The sequence below is a fragment of the Gracilinanus agilis genome, chromosome 5 (genome assembly GCF_016433145.1).
Source record: "Gracilinanus agilis isolate LMUSP501 chromosome 5, AgileGrace, whole genome shotgun sequence".
In the NCBI taxonomy this organism is placed as follows: Eukaryota; Metazoa; Chordata; class Mammalia; order Didelphimorphia; family Didelphidae; genus Gracilinanus; species Gracilinanus agilis.
This window is the reverse complement of record NC_058134.1, coordinates 898,220-923,258: the sequence shown is the minus strand read 5'-3', so window position 1 is coordinate 923,258 and position 25,039 is coordinate 898,220. Positions and strand designations below refer to the sequence as shown.

The window sequence follows — 25,039 nt, the reverse complement described above, 5'->3', positions numbered from 1 at the left end:
CGCCTGGCTCCTTGGGCCTTTGGGCACAGGCAGGGTCAGGGCTGGAGCACAGTGGTCAGCCCGGGGGCCCCCTTCCTCCCGCCCCCTCCCACAGCAGGCTGGCCCTGACGCCCCACGCTCGAGCCCAGGCCCTCCCGGCGCCGGGGGTGCCCCTGGGGTGACGGAGGCGTCTTCTGGGGCCGGAGCCGCGGGTGACCGTGTGTGTGTTCTCTCCTCACAGTACGCGAGCATCGAGAAAGATGGCGAGTTTTTCATGTCTCCGGAGGACTTTATCTGCCGGTTCCTGAACGTTTTTGGAGGCTGTCAGCCCACCGCGGAGTCTTTGCAGCTCCTGGGAGGGGTGGTGGACCAGACCAAGGACGGGTACGTGCCGCCGGGGCCTGCTCGGCTTCTCCCGGGGGGGCCTCCGCCGCCTCGTAAACGGACGCACTCCGGCCGGGCCCCAGAACCGTGCGGCGTGCTGGCAGCGCCCACCTCCCAGGGCTGTCGGCTCAAATGGGGAGCGCTTGGCGCACGTGGGAGGCTCGACCCCTCAGCCAGGAGGTCAGCGAGTCCAGGAGCAGGCCCGGAAGGGGACAGACTGGGCTGCTCCGTGGATGGGGAGGTCCTGCTCCGACGTGGCTCTGAGAAGGAAGCAGGACAGGCAGACAGTGGGAGAAGCGATGATGGGCCCGGGGGGGGGGGGCGGGGGGGTGCGGGGGGGATAGAAGACACCACCCCCCCCCCCACGGCCCCCCGAGTTCCCACCGTCCGGTTTTATCCGTTCCCTCTACGCGGAGCCGAATGGGCTCATGGAGTCCTCGCCGGCCAAATCCTTTCAGGGGGCTTGAAATCCACGCCTGTCAGAGGAGGTCCCTTCCGCCATCTTGCAGTCGCAGCCCCCCCCCCGGCTCTCCCCTCCTTGGAGGCTCGCCCCAGGGAGGGAGATCCCTCTGGCCAGCGCCGGCTACCAGCCGGGGATCCGGCCCCCCCCCCGAGTTCCCCGCCTTCCCGTCCGGCCCGGGGGCTCTGCTCCAACCCGGACTCCCTCCTCACCCCGGCCTTCCTCCCGACCGGGCCCGGAGCTCTCCGCCGCCGTCCCCCCGGAGATGGTGCCAGCTCACGGGCTCGGCCCTCGCCCTCCTCTCCCCGGAGCTCTCAGCCACGGACGGGCGGGCTGAGCTCGTGGCCCCTGCGTGGGGCCCAAAGGCAAACAGAGGCCTCGGCCCCGCCTCGAGGGGCTTCCAGGCAGGCGGCAGAAGGGGGACCCCGAGGAGGGGCTGCTGTCCGGAGCGCCTCCTCCCAAGAGTCGCCCCTCTTGGCCCCTCCCGGCTCGCCCGGGACCTCGGCACCCGCTTTCGCCTGCATTCTCGGCCTCGCTCGGCGGCCCCTCGGCCGGGGTGGGCCAGCGTCGAGCATCGCGGGCCGTGGCCGCCCCTGCTGGCGCCGTCCTTTGGCTTCTGCGCGCTTCGCTTTGCGTCCGTTCACGCGAGCCTTCAAGCGTGTCCCACCCCAAGGGCGGTTCGGAGACACGGTGGACAGACAGCCTCGTGCGAGTCGGGAGGACCCGAGTTCCGATCCAGCCTCACACAGTTCCTAACCCTAATCCTGGCATAGCCACTTCCCCCCGTGGCCTCAGTTTCCTCCTCTGTGAGACGAGCTTGAGAAGGACAGGGCAGAGCCAGGAGGCCCCGGAGCGGCCGCAGACGGCTCGTTGGGCCATTCCCCGGCTGGAGGTCCGCTCGCCGCCCCGCGAGGAAGGAGCCGTTCTGGGGCCTCCTCCTCCTCCTCCTCCCGGAGCCTCTTCTGCAGGGGATTCTTGGCAGGCCACCCCCTGGGCGTGGGGCCTCCCAGCCTGTGCCTCTGTGGGGGGGGGGGGTTGGCCCCCTGCCCCGAGGCTTCCTGTTTTTTACTTTTTTTGTTTGTTTTTAACTTTGTTTTCAGTGAATCGCGCCGGGGCAGCTAGTGGCTCTGTGGGGAGAGCCAGGCCTGGAGTCAGGGTCCTGGGTTCCGATCCGGCCTCGGACCCTTCCAGGTGACGCTGGGCGAGTCCCTCCAATTTCCTAGCGCTTCCCTGCTTAAGGCGAGGGAGCTCGCGCCCTGCCCACGCCGCGGACGGATGCAAATCGACTTTCCCTGCGGATGAGCCCTTTTTCCAGGTCTTCCCCTCGAGGTCGCGGGAATGAGATGGAGGCGGCCGGCCCACGCCGAGAGTCAGGAGCCTCCCCACTGGCGCTGCTTGCAGAGCTTTAGGACGGTGTATTGAAAGCGGGGCTCGAGCCCCACCAACGCCATCATGCGGCGCGTCCCCGGGCCGGAGAGCAGACGGGGGGGGGCCCTCCGGTGGTCAGCGGCCGTCCTGGGAGAAAGCTGCATGCTTTCAGGGTAAGCCACCAAGCTAGAATCCTCGTTAGCCGTCCTCGGCGTGCCTGCGTGGCCCCCGCACGGGCCAGGCAGCTTCTCCAAGGAGGAAGGACCAGGGCAGGGGCCAGCTCGGCCCTTCTGGACGGGGGAAGGAGAGGCATCGTGCCGGCTCAGGGAAGCTCTTCCTACCTCGCCCGCCACGTCCGCCAGCCCCGTGTCCCCCACGTGAAGGGAGCGCCTGCCGTGTGCCCGCAGACGGGGACGGGGTCGAGAAAGGGCATTTGGGGGCGTCGGGGAAGGCTTCTTGCAGAAGGCGGGAGAGAGGGCCGGGGAGACGAACGGCGGCGTGCCGTGAGCCTGGATGGAGCGGAGGACGGTGGCCAGACCCCAGGACGGGCGACGTTGTGGAGGAGCATCCCTGGCGGGTATCCGGAGCCCTGCGGCCGCCCGGTCCCCCCCCTCTCGGACAACGAAGGACAAACAAGTTCGGGAGCCCGGGCTGCCGCTGCCTGTCCTCCTTCCCCTGTTCCCGAGGGGGCTTTCGGGGGGAGCAGGCTCAGGATCAGCTTCCGAATCGCACAGTGGCCGCCCTTCCTCGTCTTCTCTGCTGAAAAGAGCATTCGGGGCGCGGACTCGGGGAGAGGCTCTTCCGGCTACCCGCTTCTCCCGAGGCCTCCCTTAGTGTCCGTGACTCCCTAAGAGTCCTTCAAGCCAGCTTCTGAGGAAGCCCAAACGGCCCAGAAGTGGCACCGGCCGAGCTCTCGACGCCACCCCTTAGGAGGCGGCCAGCGTCGGTCAGGTGTGGGGGGCCTGGCCAGCGTCGCTGTGCATTCTGCCTTCTCTCCTTTGGCCGTTCTCCCGCGGACGGAAAGCGACGGCCTTTTCTCCGCTTCTTCGGAGCCCTGGGACGGGACGGCTGGTAGCCCTGGGCCAGAGTTGCCCGGGGCCCCCCGAAACGCCTTCCGGGCCGAGCCCTTCTTCCCTCCCTTTAATCAGTGCGGCACGGATCCAGCTCCGGCTCCGGCTCTGGGCCATTGTGGGCCGGACTTTCCTTTGGCACGCCTGGAGGCGGCGTCTCATCGCACAAGCAGGGCCAGCCTTCCGGGGGCTTCCAGGCGCCCCCCGCTTTGTGGCTTCGGGCCTCTGTCTCTCTTCCAACCCTCGCCCCTGCCGGCTTAGCCTGGGCTCTAGGAAGTGGCGGGGGCGTGAAGTGACTGGTTCAGGGTCACCCATCTAGGAAGTGTCTGAGGCCTCGTTGGGAGCCGGGTTGGCTCGTGCCCCGGCCTCGCCTCTTAGTGCAGCCGCTCTCTCCCGGGGAGGGCCCCTGAGCTGCCTTGGCCCGGCTCACATCTCGGCTTCCCTCCTCCCCACACACCGCTGCCCGCCGAGCGAACTTGCCTGGAGAAGCCCAGCCCAAGGCTCTGGGGGAGTGAGTGGCCTTCCCCCGGCCGCTCCTGCTGCAGGGACACGGAGGCAGCCCCAGCGGCCCCCCAGAGGGCCCTCCGCCCCTTTGCCCAGGCCGGGCCCTTCCCTCCCCCCTCGCTAGGGGCTTCTGCATTGGATGGGGGAGGCGCTCCCCGATGTTGGCTGCTAATGACCCCTGATGGAAGAAATGCAACTGGCTGCACGTTGCCTAGCAACGCCCCTGCGGATGCGGATGCCGACGCGGATGCGGATGCAGGGATGCTGGAGAGGCCGCCCCTGCTGCCCCGCCCCAGCGGCCCAGGTAATTGAATGCACGGACAGTTCCATCTTGCACTGCAGGGGAGAGCCGGGCTGCTCCTCCTCCCCAGGATGGCGGCCGTGGTAGCCCCAGGCTGCAGCTCCCCGACAGGAACCCCCGCAGCCATCCTGTGGTGCCCAGAGAAGGGGGGTCTCCATCCACAAAGACTCTGCTTCTCCCCCTCCCGGGAAAGGAAACAAGGAGCCCCGAGCCCCGAGGCTAACGCTGTGTGCGCCGCGCCCCTCCTCTGTCCCGGGCCGCCCGTCGCTCGCCTCTCCATCCCGCAGCCCCCCCTTCCTGCTCCAGGAGAGCTCGTTCGGCTCAGGCTCGGACGGGTCTGCGTGCCTGCAGGCTCCTCCCTTTGGCCACTTGGGAGAGTCGGCCGCCCCCTCCTCGCCTCCTTTCTTCTCTTCTCTGAGAATCCGGACTAAGTACCCGTTCCAAGGCAGAAGAGCAGCGAGGGCTGGACAGCTGGGGAGAAGTGACTTGTCCAGGGTCACACAGCTGAACGCAGGACCTCCCGGCTCTCTCTCCACTGAACCTCCTGGCTCTCCCGCTCTCCTTTCTTTTAGTCACGCAGACAGAACAAAACGACCCGGAGACGCTCTGCCCGATGAGCCATCTCCCCCTAGATTAGAATGGGAGCAGTTATCCTGCTTCGTCCCTTGGGGACGCTCGCCGAGTGACTTGCCTGTAAAATGGGGCCAAGGAGAGCCGTGAGGGTCAGATGAGAGGAAGTTGTAAAGTGCTTCTCGCGGTGCCTGGCATACAGTAGGCGCCATATTATTGGAAGCCCGTTTCCTTTGCCTTCCGGAACGCTGTCTGCCGGGCTCTCCGGGCCTTGTCATGGGGCTGCTTGCTTGGGTGGCCCTTGCCGGGCTTTCGGACCGCGAGCAGCCTCTTTCCTCGGCCCTGGAGTCTGCGAGATCTGGCTGAGATCCGCTCTTCTGCCACTCGAGGCCACTTCCCGATTCCGGACTTCCTGTTAGAACTCGGCTCTGTACGCGGGTGGGAGCAGCGTCTGCCGGCCATCCCAGGACGTGGCCTCGTTCCGGGAGAAGACGGTGGCGTCCGCCCGGCCTCAGCTCTGGAAGTTCCCGTCTGCTGGGTTTGGGTTTGGGCTTGAGCAGCCCAGCCGCGGGCTCGGCCTGCTTTCAGTTCTAGTAGACCGTTCGGGAAGAGTCCGTGTCCGCTGTCGATCCTGGGACGGCGCCACCAGCTCCCGCCGCACCTCGGAGGGCCGCCTCCCTCCGGACACCTCCCTCCGCCGGGCACGAGCCCCTTCCTGCCTCCGTTTTGGTCCCCTCGTGTGGCCGGCCGGCCTGGAAGAACGACTCCCAGGGCTCGTTCTGGGGCTTCCCGAGCCGCCCTTGCCCGGTCCACGTGGGAGAGAGCGTCGTGGGCCGAGGGGGAGGCGGCGTCTCTGCCACCTTCCCCGCCGGCTCGGCCCAGCCGTGGGAGACGGGGCGCGGGGGCGTGGCGGGGCTTCGGGTCGGACGAGGGAGGATCTCGGTGCCGCTGGGCCGATGGCAGCCCCACCCGGGAGGGAGCCGAGGGCACGTGCGTGTGTGGATGTGGGCAGTGCCCCCCTGCGCGGGCACCGACCGTCTCTCGTGTCTTCTTCTCTGCAGGCTAATCAACTTCCAGGAGTTTATAGCATTTGAGTCTGTCCTGTGCGCCCCGGACGCCACATTCGTGGTGGCCTTCCAGCTGTTTGACAAAGCCGGAGCGGGAGAAGTGACCTTCGGTAAGGCCAGGCCCAGCGGCCGCCCTCCCTCCCCAGAGCCGCGAGCCCTCCCTTGGCCCAGGCCACCGCTCGGCCCTCCCTCCCTCCTAACCCCTTATCTTCTGCCTTCCAAGCGTTCCGAGGCAGAATTGCTGCAGGGCCTAGGAAGTGGAGGTTAGATGACTTGCCCAGGGTCATACACCTCAGAAGTGTCTGAGGCCACATTTGAGCCCCTGCCGCCCCTCCTGACCTTTCTTTGTCACAGGGTGGGAGCGGAGAGGTTTCCCCCCCACCCCCCGCTTGCCTGCGCTGCAGAGGGCCCCCCCGCTCCCCTCAGCACGCCGGGCTCCCAGCCTCGGCCTCCTCCTCCTCCTCCCTCCCCCCCATCTGGCGCCGGGGGCGCCTCCCACCCGGACTGTTGCTGTCGCCGTGGTCAGGGGGGACACGGCCTGCCCTGGCCTCCTTCCTGCCTCCCCGCAGCCACCAGAGTGACTCTGGTGAAGCCCCGGCGGGTCCCGCCGTGTCCCCCTGCTCAGGCCTCTGCCTGGCCTCGGGTGTGATTTGCTTTGCCGACCTCGCGGAGCAGCCGGTTCTCACAGACGCTTTCCCAGGCCCCCTCCCGGCCGGCGAGCATCTGCTCTGGGCCATCCGTGGCGGGCGAAGGGGCTGTTGGCGGCCTCCTCCCTCCCCGGGCCGTCGGCGCTCGCCATCCTTCCCCAGAAGGGCCGCCGGGAGCCCCTGCGTCCGGGGGAGGTCTTTTGGCCGCCTGTCTGCGCGCCCGACGCGCCCGCCTCGGCCCTCTTTTCCAGAGGACGTCAAGCAGGTCTTGGAGAAGACGGCGGCTCACCAGCACATCCCCTTCGACTGGAACTCCGAGTTTATCCACCTTCACTTTGGGAAGAAGCGGAAGCGGCGGCTCACTTACTCCGAGTTCACTCAGTTCTTAGTGGTGAGTCTGGCGCGCTCCGTCCCTTCTCCTCCTCTGCTCTCTCCGAGCAGCCCTCCAGAGGGCCCCAGTGTGTGCCCGGCGCTCCTCCGGGCGGGGCGAAGGCTCCGGACTCTGGCCCGGGCCCCAGCTCTTTCCCAAGGCTTAGCCGAAGTGCCAGCGCTCGCCCACTGAGCCCTCTGCCCCCACCAGGGGTGTTGGGGAGACCCTGGAGGCCTCCCTGGCTGTGTGAGCCTGGGCAGGACGCTGCTCCTGGCTGCCTCAGTGTCCTCCTGCGAAATGGGGATTAGCCGCTGCCATCCTCAGCATGCTGGCAGGACTGACTGAGATCAGAATTGCAAAGGGCCGAACCTAGCGCTGGGCTGGGAGCAGGTGCTTAGTAAGTGCCCCCCTTCCTGCTCCCTCCCGCTTCCTGGCTTCCTTCTAGCCTCTGCTCTCCTCCCGCCTTGCCAAGGAAGCTTTCTCTGCTCTGCCCGGCCCCCAATGCCCAAGCTCTGGGCACCCTGGCACGTCCTGGGTGCAGTCACAGAATGCTGCTTTGTCCTTGTGTCGAGGCCTCTGGAGGCCCCTGAAGCCCTGGCATGGCTCCAGAACATGGCCCAGGGGCACCCCGGATGGATGCTTGCAGCCACCTGGGCCCCCAAGCCCTGGATGCTGGGGAAGCCCCTCACGGACCCTCCCCTCTGTGCTGTGCCCCCAAGGACTCTACGCCTTCCCGATGGGGGCAGAGACTTAAAGACAGCGGGCACAGCGGGCATTGGAGGGCATGTCAGGCCAGAGACCTCAGAGATGCGGCTTTAGCTGCAGAGATTGGGGTGGGGAACCCGCTGCTGGCCTGAGAACCGCAAAGCGGGGGGGGGGGGGCAGGTCCCCGAGCACAGAGGGTGAGAGAGGGAGCTATTGCCCCTCTGCAGGCTGCCCAAGCCTGTGTGGTCAGCTTGTCTGCATGTCCCCTTGAAACACGCACAGGGGCATTCCTGGTGGGCAGGGCAGCCAGGCCAGGCTGAGGAGCCTTGTGGCTTAGGATCCTAGCGGGCACTGCCACTCATCCCACCTCAGGGCCTTTCCATGCCAGTCTCTGACTCAAAGCAGCCTCCATGTGCGTTCCCATCACCCTCTGCTTGGACCAGGGTGGGTCAGGTGGGAGGTGATGCCCAGGCCCAACCCGGAAGGGCAGGCAGCCACTCACCACCTTCAGCCGGCCTCCCTCCGTGCTCATGGGGGAAGCCTGACTGCCAGGTGCCAGGCCCGGGGCAGGCCACGCATGGGAAGGGAAGGAGCCGTGCCCGGAAATGCCGTTGGCATCCACTGGTTCTAATGGACACGAGACCTTTCTTAGTGCCCGGGTGGTTGTAGGCATGAGGGAGCCACTGCTGCCCAAAGCGTGCTCTGAAGCGCTCTGTGCACGCGGGGGTCAGATCCCCCTTTGCTGGGCCAGCAGGACCCGCAGGGCCTCAGAGGACCAGGGCCCGGGGCTCCTGCTCACGCCTGTTCTCTTGACTCATCTCTGACGCCCTCCGCTACCCAGAGGAGCCGCTTTGACCCTGTCTGTGAGATCCGGATAGCCTGGGACCGAGGCGCCCATGGGAGCCCCTCTGCGGGTGCCCGTGGCTCTGCCCCCATGGGCCCTCTTCCTCAGCACCCCTGCCCTGCGCTGCCCTCCCTCTGGCTCCCGGACAGCCCTCTCCTGTTGGCTGGTGCTCCCCGTCCTTGGAGCCTCGCCCCGTGGGTGCACCCCAGAAAGGCTCCCCACACATCCTTGGGGCCCTCTGAGGAGCGCATTGCTGGCAGCCTCCACTTAGCCCCCTTCCCATTCGGGGCTGAGCTCGGGGCCACGAGGAGCTTCGGACTCGGATGACTCGGGATCGAGAGTGGCTGGGCTGTGCGGACAGGCCGGCTGAGCAGCCGGCAGGAAGGCCAGGGGCCCCCCGGCGGCCATCGGCTTCGTTGTCCCCCCGTGCCTCGGCCGTCCTCTTTCCTCCTCCGTGCTGTGGGAGAAGCCGCAGCGGTGCGGGGCGGTGCTGGAGCCTGGAAGGCCGAGCCCGCTTCCTGCTGTGCCCGCTCCCTGGCCCGGTGGCCCCCAAGGCAGGCGCAGGCTTTCCCCCGGCACGGCTGGCAGAGCCCGGGTTTCACCCCAGAGTCTCGGCCTTGTGGTGGGCAACGCCAGGATGGCAGCCGCTCCTTCAGGGCACTTGGAGAGGAGGAAGAAGCAGGGACTCTGGGCGGCGGCGGAGATCCCGGAAGAAAGCCCGTTCCAGCCCCTCTGGAGGCTTGTTCCGAAGGGTGGCGAGGCCAGTCAGGAAGGCGCCCGCTCAGACGAGAGGGGTGCCGGCTGCGTGGGGGGGGGGCCACCCCCAGAACTGCCCTGCCGTCTCCCCCCGGGCTCCCCTGCGATCCCTCGGGCAGAATCCCCCTCCCAGCAGTGCTCCCTTCCACTCGCCCCCATCAGCACGCTTCTGTAAGGGGGGGTGTTGGTGTTATTTGGGGCGCGCCCTGGTCACCCCCAGCTAGCTGGAAAGCGTGGGCCAAAGCCGCTCACTCCCCCCTTCCTGGGGGGACTTTGGAGGGTGTCGTTCGAGGCCTCCTGGCCTCCCCCTCGGGGCACTTCCCAACCCGAAGCACCAGCTCCCAGAGGCTGAGCGGCCTGGGAGGAGGCCTCGTCTCCGCCCTCGGGAGCTTCGGGCCTCCTGACTAGAGGGCCGCGCGGAGGAGCCGCTTCAGGAAAGGTCCCCAGGAGGAGGCCGGCCTCTCCGGCCAGAGCCGCCGAAGGGACTTTGTAGCCATCTCCGGGGAGCCTCTCCCTTTGGGTGTCACGAGATCCGCCGTCCAGAATCCTCCTCCTCCCGGGCAGATCCTGAAGATTCTTCTGGGCTTGGCCCGGTTCCGTTCCAAAGATGTGCTTAGCTTATTGCCTTCGGTCTGAGCCACTTCTCGTGGTGCCAGCCGCGTGCCAGGCCTCCTTGGGCACCGGGGGATTGAGCTGGGCACCCCCACCCACCCCCCCCCCCACCCCCCGCTCTTTTCAGGAGATGCAGCTGGAACACGCCCGGCAGGCCTTCATGCAGCGCGACAAGGCCCACGTGGGACGCGTCTCGGCCACAGACTTCCGCGACATCCTGGTCACCATCCGCCCACATGTGTTGTCGCCCTTCGTGGAAGAGAGCCTGCTGGCGGTGAGCAGGGCCCCGGGAATCGGGGGAGAGAGGGGCCCTCCCAGCCTCGGCCCCGCACCCCTCTTCGCTCGTTCTCACGGATCAGGAAGGCTGGGGGCCCTCCCGGGGTGGCCCCAGCGCCCCGCTCTTAGCGCTCTTCTGCCCTAGAGTCGGTGCCAAGACCGAAGGAAGCGTGTTTTACAAAAAGGAGGATTTCCTGATGAAAGAGACGGCATGGGGGGGTTCCAGAATGGAAATTCCCTTCTTTAGAGCCATTTGGGGGTTTTCCTGGAGTCTCCAGACATTCACCTTCCATCTTAGAATCAATATTGACAGGGCAGCTGGGTAGCTCAGTGGATGGAGAGCCAGGCCTAGAGACAGGAGGTCCTGGGTTCAAATCCGGCCTCAGACACTTCCCAGCTGGGTGACCCTGGGCAAGTCACTTGACCCCCATGGCCCACCCTTCCCACTCTTCCACCTGGGAGCCAATACAAGTTAAGGGTTTAAAACAAACAAACAAAAAAAGAGTCAATATTGTCTAGAGATTTCCAGGCAGAAGAGCACAAAGATCTAGGCAAAGTCTGAGGACAGATTTGAACCCAGGACCAGTCCTATGTCTAGGCCTGGCTCTCAATCCACTGAGCCACATAGCTTTCCCCGCTTCTCCCGACTCCAAGCCCCCAAATCTGTGGGACACACGCCGGGGTGAGCTAGCCAGGCCACAGGGTCAAGGTGGGCCTTAAACGGGGCAGCACCAACACCCCACTTGCCACGGCTGGTCTCCTCGTGTGTATGCATGTGGGCACATGCCCGCCCCTCACTGGGTAAGACGAGCTGGCTGGGGGGCTCCGGGTGGCCTGGGGCTCCTCCCCCTCCGGCCCCCTCCCCAGCTTCTCCTTTCCTGCCTCCAGGTCGGAGGCGCCACCTCCCACCAGGTGAGCTTCTCCTACTTCAACGGCTTCAATTCTCTCCTCACCAACACGGAGACCATGAAAAGGATCTACCACATGCTGGCCGGGCCCAGCAAAGACGTCGAAGTCACCAAGGGTGAGCCCGGTGGGCGCTCCCTGGGTTTGGGGCGTCTCCGCATCGGCGCCTCCCAGGCTCCGAGGGATCAGTCGGTGGCAGCAGGCCGCTCCGCTCTTGAGGACGTGCCCGCCTTCCCCGGACTCTCCCCATCTGCCCCGGGATGCCGCCCCCTCCCAGAAAGTCGCCGCTTAGGACAGATCGCGTTCTTTGTTGTATTTTTGTCTTTGAGTTCCTTCGTGCTGTGAGGAAACCAATTCCAGGCCTCTCCCCCTTCCTCCCTTCTTCCCTGCACCCGGGGAGGCACCACCGACCCCCCCCCCCCCGGCATCTAAACCCCGTCTTTCCCGTTCGTCGGTCCCTTCTCTGGAGGAGGCTTTCACAAGCATTCTCCACGCGTCACTTCTGGGGCTGTCGGAACATTTTGCTCTTCACTCACTCGGGGAGCTCTTTCCCAGTTCGGCCCGCTTGGTCTGCGCGGCGTTTCTTAGGACGCAGCAGTCATGCTCCACGATTTCTTCAGCTGTTCCCCACATGGTGACGCCCCCTTGGCTTCCAGGTCTTTGCCACCCCAAAGAGGGCTGCTAGAAGTATTTTAGAGCAGGGAGTTTCTCTTCCTTTTCCCCCAATCTCCTCGGGAAACGCATCCAGCAACGGCATTCTGGTTCTCGGGGTTTTATAGCTCTCTGGGCATAAAATTCCAAATTGCTCTCCATTCCCAGCTCCACCAACAATGTATCAGTGTCCCCATTTGGGCACATCTCCAACCTCTGCCATTTTAGCCCGTCTGAATCAGGGTGTGAGGTGGGATCTCAGAATTGTTTTGGTCTGCCTCGCCCTGATTCGAGCGTTTTGTTTTGTTTTTTCATTTACCTGCATACGGCTTTGATTTCTTCATCCAAAAATTGTCTTTTCATATCTTTTGTCCTTGCCTCTTGTTCTTAGAAACTTAACAGAGTTCCCCGTGTGTTAGACGTGACGCTTCTACCCAGGAAGACTGTCTGTGAAATTCCCCCCATTTTCTCTTTCCTTCACATCTTGTCGACGTTAGTTTTCTTTGTAACAAACTTGAGTTTAATGTACCCCAAATCCTGCATCTTACACCTCACCGGGCTATTCCTGTCCTTTCGTAGATCGGCTGGGCGGGCAGCACGTCCCCAGTTCTTCTGATCTGCTCAGCCCGTCGCCTTTTACGTCTGGCTCGTGTGTCCACTTTGAGCCTGCCTCAGGGAATGGTCCCTCTAGGCTCTGCCAACATACTTTTGGTTCAGCAGTGTTTACCAGGTAGTGATTTCTTATCCCAGTGGCCTACCTCTGTTGTCACCTGCCAGATGGTACGGCTGTTCTAGTTCAATAATCCGTGCTTTAGAGTATAGCTAAAAGCGGGTCCTGCTGGACCTCCTTCCTTTATGTTTGTTTTCATGAATTCTTTTGACATTTTGATCTTTTTGTTTTTCCAAATGAATTTTATTTTTTTTCCATTTCAATAAGATAATTATTTGGTTATTTAAGTGGGATGACATTGAATAGGTAGATCAGTTTAGATAGGGTCATCGGGTTAATTATATTGGCTCTCCCCATCCATGAATTTCTCTGCTTAGACCCAACATAGTGTAAAAAGGGGTTTCATGTTCATGTAGCTCCTGGGTCTGTCTTGGCAGATAGGCTCCTACGTAGTTTATTCTTTTGGGGATTATTTTCCATGGTTACGTGATTCAAGCTCCCCCCCCCGCCCCCCCCCCCCCCCCGTAGCTGAGGGCATTTCCATGGTTTTAACATGTGTCATCAATCAACACCTATTTCCATATTATTGATAATTATTCTAGGGTGGTCATTAAGAGTCTCCATCCCCAATCATGTCCACCCCGACCCATGCGTTCAAGCAGTTGTTTTTCTTCTGTCTTTCCTCTCCTACAATTCTTCCTCTGAATGTGGCTAGTTTTCTTTCTCAGAAGTCCTTTAGCCTTGCTCTGGGTCATTGAGTTGCTGCTAGTACAGAGGTCCATTACATTCTATTTTACCACGGTGCATCATTCTCTGTGTATAGTGTTCTTCTGGCTCTGTTCCTTTCACTCTGCATCACTTCCTGGAGGTCTTTCCAGTTCACATGGAATTCCTCCAGTTTATTATTCCTTTGAGCACAATAGGATTCCATCACCAGCAGATACCACAATGTGTTCAGCCATTCCCCAATTGAAGGGCATCCCCTCACTTTCCAGTTTTTTGCCCCCACAAAGAGTGTAGCTAAAAATATTTTCATACAAGTCTGTTTATCTATGATCTCTTTGGGGTACAAACTCAGCAATGCATTAATGTCCCAATTTGGCCACATCCCCTCCAGCATTCATTACTCTCCCCTTCTCTCATTTTAGCCAATCTGCTAGGTGTGAGGTGATACCTCAGAGTTGTTTTGATTTGCATTTCTCTAATTATTAGAGATTTAGAACACTTTCTCATGTGCTTGCTGATACTTTTGATTTCGTTACCTGAAAATTGCCTATTCATGTCCCTTGTATTGGGGGTTATTTTAAATGGAGTATCTCTTTCTTTCTCTTCTTGCAGGACTTTGTTAGGGATATGTAAGAATGCCAATGATTTATGTGAGTTTATTTCATATCCAGCTACTTTACAAAAATTGTTGATAGTTTCAAGTTTTTCTTGAGTCTCTAGGATCTTCCACCTGTACCATCATGTCATCTGCAGGCAGTTTTATTACCTCTTTGCCCATTCTAATTCCTTCAGTTTCTTTTTCTTCTCTTACTGCTATTGTTGGCATTTTTGTAAACTCTTACCTTCTGTCTTAGAATTGGTGCCAAGTATTGGTTCCCCAAAACTGTTGGGGTTAAGAGGCCTGGGAATCCATCTGGCCCTGATGCTTTCTTCTGAGGAAGTTCATTTACGGCCTTTGCCTCAAATAGATGTATCTTTGGAAGTATTCTATTTTACTTACCTTGTGAAGTTTGTTGGCAATAATTAGACAAGATCTCTCTCGGTGATGGCTTTAATTTCCTCTTCATCGGGGGTAGATTCACCCTTTTTATCTTTAATGCTCAGGATTTGGTGTTCTTCTCTCTTTAAATCATATTTACCAATGGGTTGTCAATTTGGTTGGGTTTTTCATCATAAACACCAACTCTTTGTTTTATTAATTACGACAATGGTTTTCTTACATTCCGTTTTATTGCTCTCACCTTTGATTTGGGGTATTTCCAATTTGGGAGTTTTTTATTTGTTCTTTTTCTTGCCAATTCATAGACCCATTCTTTCTCTATGTTATTGATATAAGCATTTAGAGAGATACATTTCCCTCTGCTGCTTTTGCTGCATCCTGTAGGTGTGGCATGTTGTCTCATCCTAAAATGGTTTGTTGTTTCTTTGACTTTTGTTCAAGTCCTCTCATCCTTTGGGGTTAAATTATTTAGTTGCCACAATTTCCTAGTTTGTTTCCACCATTCTTTATTGTTGGATAAATATTTTTATTTTTTTAATTTCTTCCAAATAATTGATTTTTATTCAAGTATTTTTCCACGGTTATATGATTCATGTTCTTTCCCTCCCCCCTCCCAGAGCTGACAAGCAATTCCACTGGGTTATATGTGTATTATCATTCAATATCTATTTCCATATAGTATTCATTTTTGTAATAATCTTTTAAAAACCAAAACCCAGAATCACTTCCCCATATAAACAAGTGAAAAATCAAATGTTTTCCTTCTGCATTTCTGCTCCCACAGTTCTTTCTCCGGATGTTGAGAGCTTCTTTCTCCCAAGTCCCTCAGAATTGTCCCGAGTCACTGCATTGTTACTAGTAGCAAAGTCAGTTACATTCGATTGTGCTACAATGTAGCAGTCTCTGAGTACAATGTTCTTCTGGTTCTGCTCCTTTCACTCTGCATCACTTCCTGGAGGTCTTTCCAGTTCACATGGAATTCCTCCAGTTCATCACTCCTTTCAGCACAATAATATTCCATTCCCATTAGATACCACAATTTGTTCAGCCATTCCTCAATTGAGGGACACCCCTTCATTTTCCAGCCCTTTGCCACCATAAAGAGCACAGCTATGAATATTTTTGTACAAGTCTTTAATCTATTTGGGATACAAACCCAGCATTGGCATGGCTGGATCAAAGGATAGCCAGTCTTTTAGCACTCTTTTGGCATAGTTCCAAATTGCCTTCCAGAATGGTTGGATCAATTCACAACTCCACCAACAATGCATTTGTATCTCTATTTTGCCACATCCCCTCCAACATTTATTATTTTCCTTTGCCATCATATTGGCTAGTCTGCTAGGTATGAAGTGGTATCTTAGAATTGTTTTTATTTGCAATTTTCTAATCAAGAGGGATTTAGAACACTTTTTTATGTGCTTATTGATAGTTTTGGTTTCTTCATCTGAAAACTGCCTATTTATGCCCTTTGACCATTTGTCAAGTGGGGAATGGTTTAGTTTGTTTTTTTTTTTTTTTTACATTTGACCTAGTTTCCTTTTAAATTTGGGAAATTAGATTCTTGTCAGAGAATTTTATTATAAAAATTTTTTCCCAGTTTGTTGCTTCCCTTCTCATTTTGGTTGCATTGGTTTTGTTTCTATACAAACTTTTTAATTTAATGTAATCAGAATGATTTGTTTTTCATTTTGTAATGTTCTCTATCTCTTGCTTGGTCTTAAATTCCTTCCCACAGATCTGGCAGGCATACTATTCTATGTTCACCTAATTTATTTATGATTTCACCCTTTATATTTAAGTCATTCACCCATTCCGCGTTTATCTTGGTATAGGGTGTGAGATGTTGATCTAAATCTAATTGTTCCTATATTGTTTTCCAATTTTCCCAGCAAAATTCTATAAAAAAGTTTTTTGGTGGTTTGATGGGTAATTTGAATAAGTAAATTAGTTTAGGTAGGATTGTCATTAAATAGTAATATTTAAAGGGATTTTAAAAGGAGAAAAAATGAGGTGGGGGGGTGCACAAAACCAGTGCATCAGAAAATCTGAGGACCCCCTTCTCCCCCAACTCCCCGCCCCCTCCTTGCTTGTCTTACAGAGGAGTTTGCTTTGGCGGCACAGAAGTTTGGGCAGGTTACTCCCATGGAAGTGAACATCCTTTTTCAGCTGGCCGACCTCCACGAGCCACGAGGGTATGCCATGGTTTGGGTTCTTAAGTCTTAATCAGTAGCACTTTGGTGGCAATAAAAGGTGCAAAGCCTTGGCAAGGCCCTATTTTTCTCCACAGACGCCTGACGTTGGCTGACATCGAGAGGGTCGCTCCTGTTGTCGAGGAGTCCCTGCCCTCCAGGCTGACCGAAGCCCAGAAGCAGGTGGGTGTTCTGTGGGTCCCTGACCACTTAGAAGGCCCTGAGCCTGCAAGCTGCCAAGCCCCCGGGGCCCCAGTTCTGAGTTTAGCAGAGGCGCCTGGGGGGTCAGGTCCCTCCCTGGGGTACGAGACACCCACCTCAGCCCCTCTTGGGGACAGCCTTCTTTGGCGAGCCCTTGGCCTCTCCCAGCTGTTAGCTTTCGAGGAGGAAAGGCTTCCCTCCAGACGGACGGGGAGGGTGTTTAAAGACAAGTGGCCCCTCCCGGCGAGCTAGCCAGGCCTCGGGTCTGCACAGACGCCGCTGTGACCACGGTAGGCTGGGGCGGGCGAGGCCTCGAGCCAGGCCTTCTGCTCTCAGTCTTCCCCACTCGCAGAGAGGAAGCGGGAGCCCTGACCAGCCAGCCGGGGGGATCAAGGAGGCCTGGGAGGGAGCCACGTTCTGCTCCCTCCTCTCTGCTCGGGGCACCGATGGCCCACTTTCTCATTCTTTATTCAGCTTGGGCAGCTGAATAAAGGCCGGCCCATCCCCCTGGCAGCCCCAGAGGGCTCGGGGTTCGGGGAGGTGGAGGGGGGCAGGAGTCCACCCACCGTCCAGCAGCTGGTCGTGGCCCACTCCCCCCACCCTCCTTTTAGGCTCCCCACAGCTCCCCTTTGCCTGTATCTGACCCACAGGCCTTGGCCCAGGCCAGGAAGGCTGTCGCCAGGGAGGCCCCAGCCCTTTCTCAGGTGGGAGTAGGCTCGAAATGGACCCGGACCTCCAGCCACCCCTTGGGCCAGGGGACCCATTTACTGGTGCCGGGTTCCTGCCTCTCATCACGGGAGGTCTGCCCCCCCCCCCCCCCCCGGAAGAAGGGGAAGGAGTGCTGATAAAGTGGCTCCCCCAGTCAGGAAATGAGCTTAGAGGGGCCCCAGGAGACCATCTCTTCTGCTAGTCATCCCAGCCCAGGAAACCGAGGCAGACAGCTGAAGCAGCTTTCTTGGGAGGCCACTGTCTGCACCCGAACTCGGGGCCTCCTGACTCACCGTGGCTCTGAGGAATGCTTCCCCCTTGAGCTCAGTTTCCTTTGGGCTCTTTGGGCTCCGTGTTTCAGAGCCAGATCCTAAATTCCCGTGTTTTTCGGGGGGGGGGGCAGCTCGGCCTGGGCTGCGTCCTAGTCACCAGTCGTTAGGCTTGTCTGCACAGCGAGGATGGAGCTGGGCATCCTTGTCCCGGCTCAGGCCCCTTCCCTGGCTGGGGGCGAGGGGGAGGCCCCCCGGGCAGGCCGCACTCACTCCTCCTTTCTCTCCCCGCCCCCGTCGCCGGCCCCGCGGCTCTCTGATGCGTCTTCGTCTCTCCAGAGGATTTTGGGGAGGTCCCATCGCCCCTTTTACCTCCAGGTAGCCGAGTCTGCTTACAGGTTTGCCCTGGGGTCCGTTGCCGGAGGTCAGTCCTCAATGACTCTCCCCCTTGTCCTTCTGCCCTTCCTCTCCTTCGTGCCCTTCCCCCTCGAGCACCCCGAGGCGTCGCCGCCTCCCCACAAGCGGCCCTTCTCCCGCTCTGTCTCCGCCCCGGGGGGTGGGGGGGTGAGGAGTGAGGCTCCGCTCTGCCCTCCTGCCTGGTCCCCCATCAGGGATGCCGGCTCGGGCCCCAAGAGGCTCCTCCGGGGTTGAGGCCAGGGACCCGTCGGAGGGCCGGCCCTTGCGCCCCCGCCCCCGCCCACCCCCTTCCTCTGCCCTGGGCCTCCCTTGACTTCTGTCCCCTTGCAGCGGTGGGAGCCACCGCCGTGTACCCCATCGACCTGGTGAAGACCAGGATGCAGAACCAGCGGTCCACGGGCTCCTTGGTGGGAGAGCTGATGTACAAGAACAGCTTCGACTGCTTCAAGAAGGTGCTGCGCTACGAAGGCTTCTTTGGGCTCTACCGAGGTCAGTGGCTATGTGGCGGCAGCCGCCGGGCCCTTCTCTTCCTCCTCCTCCTCCTCTCCTTCCGGCTGCCCCTCCAGGCCCAGCTCCCCTGGAGCAACATTCGGCTTCCTTCTTTCCTCTCCCCTTTGTCCCCTGCTGGGGAGCCAGCCCTGAGCAGGGCAGAGGACCTCGAGGTCCTTAGGAAAGGCGCGCCTGGGCCAGAGGCCCAGCCCTGAAGACCTTGGAGAAGTCACTTGGTGAGCGTGGGCCTCGGGGAAAGCCAGGAGCATCTACGAAGCCCCTAAAGCTTTGGCTCCTGATTCCAACCCTGGAAGGGGGAGGGAGGTGCTGTTCAGATCCCCATTTAAGTTTGAGGAAATGGAGGCAGCAGAGATGAAAAGGTGACTTGCCCAGGATCACTCAGGCAGTCAGTGTCTGTGGTATGGTAGATTTGAACTCAGGGCTTCCTGGCCTCTCAGAAGATCCCTCCAGTTTGGGCTCTGGGGTCCTAGGAATGGCTCCTCCTCAAGGTGGGTCTGTGTTTGGGGCTTGCACGAAATGGGGCAGGCAATGCCTGACCTGGAGCTCTGGGACCCAGGGGCTGTCTCTGGTGTCTGGGCATCGGTCTCATTGCTCACCCCGGAGGGGCCTCCGGCCTTGGAGCTCAGTCTCAGCCTGGGCGGTGGAGGACACTGAATTTTTCAGGCTCTGGGTCTCTCCGTGGGGCCAGAGCACAGAGGATTCCCCCTCTCTCGGGGTTCTGCACGGACTGACCCGGGCAGACCCTTCCCTGGTTTCCTCACCTGGGTGCCTGGCACTGGACTAAGTGCTGTGCATGCAAAGAAAGGCAAGAGAAAGGCTGCCCTCCAGGGGGCCGCAGCCTAATGGAGGGGGCGGGGGGTGACGAGCAAGCCACTCTGGACAGTGGGAAATGGTCACTGCAGGCTTCAGAATTAGAAGAGGAGGGGGACACCTCCTGGAGAAGATGAGCACGGACAGTGTTCCAGGCCTGGGGGACGGCCACAGAGAATGTCCAGAGCAGTCACTGCATGCATCAAAAAAGAAGGTGCTGGGCAGGGGCAGAAGATGATGGAAAGATGGGGGAGGGGGGCCACATTTCATTTGATCCTGGAAGCGACAGGCTTTGAGGAGCCACCAGAGTTTTAGGAAAATCACTTTGGGCCGAATGGAGGACAGACTGGAGTAGGGAGAGCCTGGAGGCAGTTAGACCTTCCTCCCCCCAAGCAGGTCATAGTGTGAGGAGGTGGGGCCATATGAAAAGAGAAAAGATGAAATTGAAGAAAGACATGCCGAGGAAAAATCCACAAAAGGGGTCTCAAAGCGAAATCAATTAGAAATGTCTCAAAGGAGAAATCCAGGATGAAGGCAAAATCCACAAAAGGCGTCTTGAAAGAGAAATCCATGAGAAGTGTGTTGAAGGAGAAATCCACTAGCGACATCCCAAACAAGAAGTCCACAACAGATGCCACAAGAGGAAATCCACAAGAGAAGTCACAGGGGAAATCCACGAGAGATATCACAGAGGGGAAATCCACTAGAGATATCCTAAACAAGAAGTCCACAACAGATGCCACAAAGAGGAAATCCACGAGAGAGGTTACAAAAATGCGGAACTTGCCAACAGCCTGGATGTGGCAGTGGGAGGGAGAGAGGAGTCCAGGATGACCGGGAGGAGAGTGTTGCCCTCGGCAGTAATTGAGAAGGTGCGGGAGGGTTTCGGGGCAAAGATGACGAGTTGGGGTCGTGGCCTCTCCCCATCAGTTGGCACATTCTTACTGCTCACCCGAGTCTGTTCTTGCCCAGCAGGCCTGGGGGCCCTGAGCCCTTCCTCTGGCTAGGAGCCACCTGCTTCGGGCCACGATGACCCTCCTTAGTCCCGGAACCTCCCTGGCTTCTCCTTAGCAGCTCTTTCTATTTCTGGGGCTCCCTGCCCTAAGCTCTGTCTCCGATAGGCAGGCCACCTCGGAGGGGCCAAGGCTGTGCGAGTAGGAAAAGTCCTTTAGCTTTGGGTTCTGACTGTGGTAGTTTGGGGTTCTGATGGGGATCAGGAGACACGGCTTCGGTGGTGCCTCCCCCCCAGTCCCCCTTGGGTGGGTCTCTCCTGCCCCCTGCTGCCCCCCGGCTCTGTTTGTCTGTGGAAACAAGGCGACTGTTCATTCCCTGCCCGGCCCCCTCCCCCTCTTCAAAGGCCTTTTGATCTTCGCTCCCCTTCGCCCCCGACCGTTTCGTATCATGTGGAAGGTCGCCGACCCCGCGTGATTGACGGGGTCACTGCCCCGGCCTGGCCACCGATGAGCCAGCCGAGCAGTGCGTCGGGATTCCTTCGGCCCTGGAGCCCCTGTGCTGGCTTCGTCCTTGAACAGAAGCGGCTTCCTCAGCACCCTTTTCTTGTCTTCTTCTAGCTTGGGGTCCACCTCCCAGCATTTGCACCTCCTACCCTGTCGGCCATGGGCCGGCTTCTTCGGCCTTCACCGCATTGGCCAGTCGGGCATCGGCGAAGCCCGAGCTCCTGCCTTCAGAGAGCCCCTGACAGGTGGAACAGGCCAGACTGCTGCCCGCAGGCTGACCAGCTGATGGCCAGCCTCCCCTCCCGCCTCCAACTGGGGAAGGGGAGGCCGAGCCAGGCCCCTGGTGCCGTCGCCCTGCCCCGGGGCTGAGCAGGGTCTGGGGGAGCCGTCGGCCGTCTCCTCATCCTCACGCGTCTCCAGTGCTGCCCAGCCAGCCAGCCTTTACGAGGCACCAGCACGTGCCAGGGGCTGTGCCAAGCTGCCCTCTCCCCGCCTGTGGTACCGGGGCGCCTGCTCATGGAGGGAGCCCCCAGGCACGGGCTAGCGAGGCCCTCCCATGGATGTGATCGCCAGCAAGTTGGGGTTCAGCCCCCTAAAAGGAGGCTCTGTCTGGCCCTCGGGAGAGCACAGCCGCCTGGGTTCACTGAAGCATAGTGGCTTGAATTCGACGTGGCACCGCGCCCCGGCACTCCTGGGACCCCTCGTGGTTCAGTCTTTGCTCCCCATTCCTTCCAGCGGACCCAGGCTTCCCTCCCCTCTGTCCTTCTGTCCTTCCTTCCTTCCTTCCTTCCTTCCTTCCTTCCCTTCCTCCCTCTCAGGCTGGCCTGCTTCCTTTCTGACTGTGCTCTCTGGTCCTCAGGTCTGCTGCCACAGTTGTTGGGGGTCGCCCCGGAGAAGGCCATAAAACTCACGGTGAGTCTGCGTGGCCTGGCACGGTGCGGCATGGAGGGGGCGCCCTGTGGGCTGACCACTGAGCTCCCCGCCCCCCTGTCCTCCAGGTCAATGATTTCGTCCGAGACAAGTTCCAGCGCCAGGACGGCTCCATCCCCCTGGCAGCGGAGATCCTGGCCGGCGGCTGCGTAAGTCCTCGCGTTCAGCCCTCTCGAGAGCTTGTGTTTTCCCCGGGGAAGCCTGGCCCCTGCGGGCTCGGCCATTCTGCGTGTGGCAGGGGGCACGTGGGGGGGGCCTGGCTCGCCGCCTCCCCCGTGGGCTTGTCCTCCCGGGCCCGGGGTTGGGGCACGCCTAGAGGGGGCCGCCGGCGCTGCTCTGCCTTCCGCGCTGAGGCCTCGGGCTCCCCAGAGCCTCGGGACGAGCTCTGCTGACTGAGGAGCGCGTCCACGGCAGGGCAGCCCCCGGCCGTGTTTGGGACACCAAGATCCGGGGGGCCCGGGGAGCCCCTGCCACCGTTCCGGGGTTCCAGCCCCCGGCCCTGTGCGGGAGCTGCGTTCTCTGGAGATTCCTGCCACGGCTGGGATGGCGAGAGCAGGGAAGAGAGAACTGGGGCCCCGGCCGACCCCCAAAGTCTCGGCTCCCACAGAGAAGGCGCGGCAGAGACGCCTTCCCCGCTCGTCCTGCCTGGGACTCCGGAAGGCAGGAGCTGCCCTGGCCCTCCGCGCCACCTCCCACGTCACCTCCCACGTCAGGTCAGTGTCACGCGCGGCGGCGGCGGCGGCTCCGAGAAGGGCTCGTTGGGGCTCTCCACGCCAGAAGATCCGTCGTTCCTGGGACCGACGAGACAAGCGTCTTCCCTGGCGGCCTCGTCCGGCTGTCCTGGGGACGGTCTCCTCCTCGGACTGGGAGCTGCCCAGGGCGGGCAGTGGGGGCCCCCCTCCAGGCCGTCTCTCTGTTGGGGGCTCCCTCCTTCTCCTCCGTCGGGGCTCCATCCAGCAGCTGGCGAGGCCTGCGGAGTCTGGGCTTCTCGGCCTCCCCTTGGGCATCCCGGCCAGACCTTCACGGAAGGCCTCAAATCGGCTGGCGACGCCGACCTGGAAAAGGAAAGACTCCAGATGTTGGGGCGCTCGGAAGAGCCGCAGCGCCGCCAGCAGTGGCCCTCGCGTGGGCCCCCGCTTTGACAGCCCCGCCAGGCAGCTGCGGCAGCACCCCGTGGAGGAGACCAAGAAGGGCGAGCCTCCTGCGGCTCCCGCGGCTGGGGCCGGCGTCCCCCCCACATGGGAGACGGGGACCATCGGCGGCTCCTCCGGTGGGCCGAGGACCGTCACTGCCCCGTGTGGGAGGCCGGGGGGAGACGGGCCGTCACCACTCGCCCCAAATCCCGCAGGGGTGCCTGAGGCCTGCCTCTCCCCTGCACCCCTCCCTCATGGGCCAGATGCGAGTCCAGCCCCCGTCATATCGAGCTGTTCCTGAGAGCTCTAGCGTGGCCCCCAAAGGTCCAGACAAAGCATGAGCACACAAGGAGCTCGCAAGGAGCTCGCAAGGAGCTCGCGCTTCTGGAGGCCCAGGAGGCCGTCCTTACGTGGTCCTCCTCTCCGGCACGGAGCCCACAGTACTGGTGTCGGAGGCCTCTCGGGGAGCCTCAGACACGGCCCGATGCGATGGGAGCGTCCTCCGGCCTCCCCCGACTTTCCTCAGCGACCCGCCGCTCCGGATCCTCCCGTGCACTGTCGGGCCCCCTTTGGAGCTGTAAGGGGCGGACGGACAGGCGCCACGGAAACCCCGAGGGCCGTTTGTGCCCTGCAGCGCCCATCGTCCCCTGGAGCCTCTGTGGGATTCGGGGTTGAATCAGACAAAGCGGGCCCTTCTCCTCCCCTCGTCCAGACTAGAATTTCTGAGGCTCAGTGATGGGCCTCACGTGAGCCCCGCAAGCCTTCCCCTGAACGGGGGTCCTCCCAGCGGGCATCCTTCCCAACCTCCAGGGCCAGCAGGATGAAGCAAACTCTGTTCCTCAAGCTCTCCTGGGCTCCTTCAGAGTTGATGGGGAGCTCACCATCTGCCGTCAGTGAGGGGGAAGTAGCCGCCCTTTGGGACTTGGGGCCAAAGCTTCCCTTCTCTCCACCTCCGGTTGGGACCCATCAGGATTCCCTCCCCCTCAGGGGCTCACAGCTCCCCAGATTTCCTGCAGCCCATCAGGCCCTCTCCGCACGCTAAAGGCCTGCTCTGTGTCAAGCACCTGCGAAGTTCGAAAGCTGGCCAGAAAGGGGGCCCTCAGCAGCTCCCAGGAGAATGGAGGAGCCCCAGTGGGAGAAAAAGCATCCTCGTGATGGGCACACGTTTCTTCCTGTCCTCCACCTCCGGCACAGCCGCTTTCGGCGGGCTGAGGGTCGCCTGGGTTCTGCCACGTACAGATGTCCTTCATTCCCCACCGTGGGCAAAGAGATCACTGGCCTCCCGTCTACACCGCAGTTCGCTGGCCGTCCGCACGCCTGAAAGCCGAAATGCACGTTACCAGGTCTAGCCAGAGTCCCTCTCTCTGCCCAGGCTCCCTCGCAGGCATCTCCCTGGGTTGCCCAGCGCCTCGGCCTCTCCTGGAGCCTGGCCGCAGAGAAGCACTTCCTCCCAACGAGGGTCTGGAGAGGGCCTGGGCCAGCGGGGCCTTCCCGGGGAGCCCTGGAGGTGGGGCAGCCCGTCTTCCAGAGGGGATGTTTCCCATTGGCCAGAGCCGTTGGGCAGGGGGGGCCTCTGGGGCTTCCTGCGGCCCGGCCCGGGGCTACGATTCCCCCTTAGAACTCGCCACATACCCCAGACTCGTCCAGTCCGCAGACCTCTGGCGTTCTCCCTGGAGCCGATCAGTGCAGAGCAGAGCTCACCGCGCGGCCCGGGTGCCTCTCCCAGGGGCGCAGGCTCTGGTGAACAGGACCCAGAGCTCCCCAGACATTGTCCAAGGAGGAGGCTGCTTCCGGGGGCTTCCTGGAGATCGGGGCTGGCCCGCGCGGCACCCCCTTCCTGAGCCCCAGCATGTACTCTGAACCTGGCAGGTGGCTCGAACTAGGGCTGCTTTGGGGGCGAACACAGACCCTTGAAGAACCTACGCTAGTGCCGTGGCCCCATTCCTAAACCTCTGCCTCATGGCAGTCAGCAGCCTCAGGGAAGGAAAGTTGTGCGATGAACCTCAGCCCCGGCACGCACGGGCTTCCTTCTCTCGGCCCCTGCTTCAGGCCCCTCCTCGCTGTGCTCTGGGGCTTCTGGGATCCTGGCACCCAACAGCCTCCCCCCTCATCAGGCCTCTACAAAGGGCCTGAACTCTTCTTAAGTCCAAGGTTCTCCACTCAAGCAGCTTCCCAGGCTACTTCCGGCCCTAACTCAGTTGGCCTCCAGCCTACTTTCCAGCCTCCCTTAAAGCTCTCTTTTGTTCCAGCCAAATTGTGCCACTGCTGTTTCCTGAATCTCACCCCAACCTTGAAGAATCCCTCGCGTTGACGGGGCACTTTAAGATTTGCTTTGTCCTCAGAACAACCCCATGAGATGGGTCATCTCCATCTTGTAGTTGAGGAAACTGAGGCAAGACAGTCCAAGCACTCGTCCAGGGTCACATAGCAGTCAGTGTCTGAGGATAGATCCAAACCCGGGGCCTCCCAACTCCAGGTCCGCCGCCCCACCTAGCTGGCCCTTGAGTTTCCTGTGTACAGAATGGCCTCTTGTCTCGCTCCTGCTG

General features: G+C 60.5%; 1 protein-coding gene across 1 annotated transcript in view; it reads left to right on the top strand.

Annotated features, from left to right (window-relative positions):
* Positions 1-25,039, top strand: part of SLC25A13 (solute carrier family 25 member 13) — a 48,691-nt gene that overhangs the window by 12,691 nt on the left and 10,961 nt on the right. The window contains exons 3-13 of the mRNA XM_044679741.1: positions 221-363; positions 5,698-5,813; positions 6,602-6,741; positions 9,765-9,911; positions 10,802-10,937; positions 15,968-16,061; positions 16,157-16,241; positions 17,576-17,660; positions 17,984-18,142; positions 21,290-21,342; positions 21,429-21,509. Coding sequence (XP_044535676.1) covers positions 221-363; positions 5,698-5,813; positions 6,602-6,741; positions 9,765-9,911; positions 10,802-10,937; positions 15,968-16,061; positions 16,157-16,241; positions 17,576-17,660; positions 17,984-18,142; positions 21,290-21,342; positions 21,429-21,509 — 1,239 coding nt within the window. The remainder of the gene's footprint in view (positions 1-220; positions 364-5,697; positions 5,814-6,601; positions 6,742-9,764; positions 9,912-10,801; positions 10,938-15,967; positions 16,062-16,156; positions 16,242-17,575; positions 17,661-17,983; positions 18,143-21,289; positions 21,343-21,428; positions 21,510-25,039) is intronic.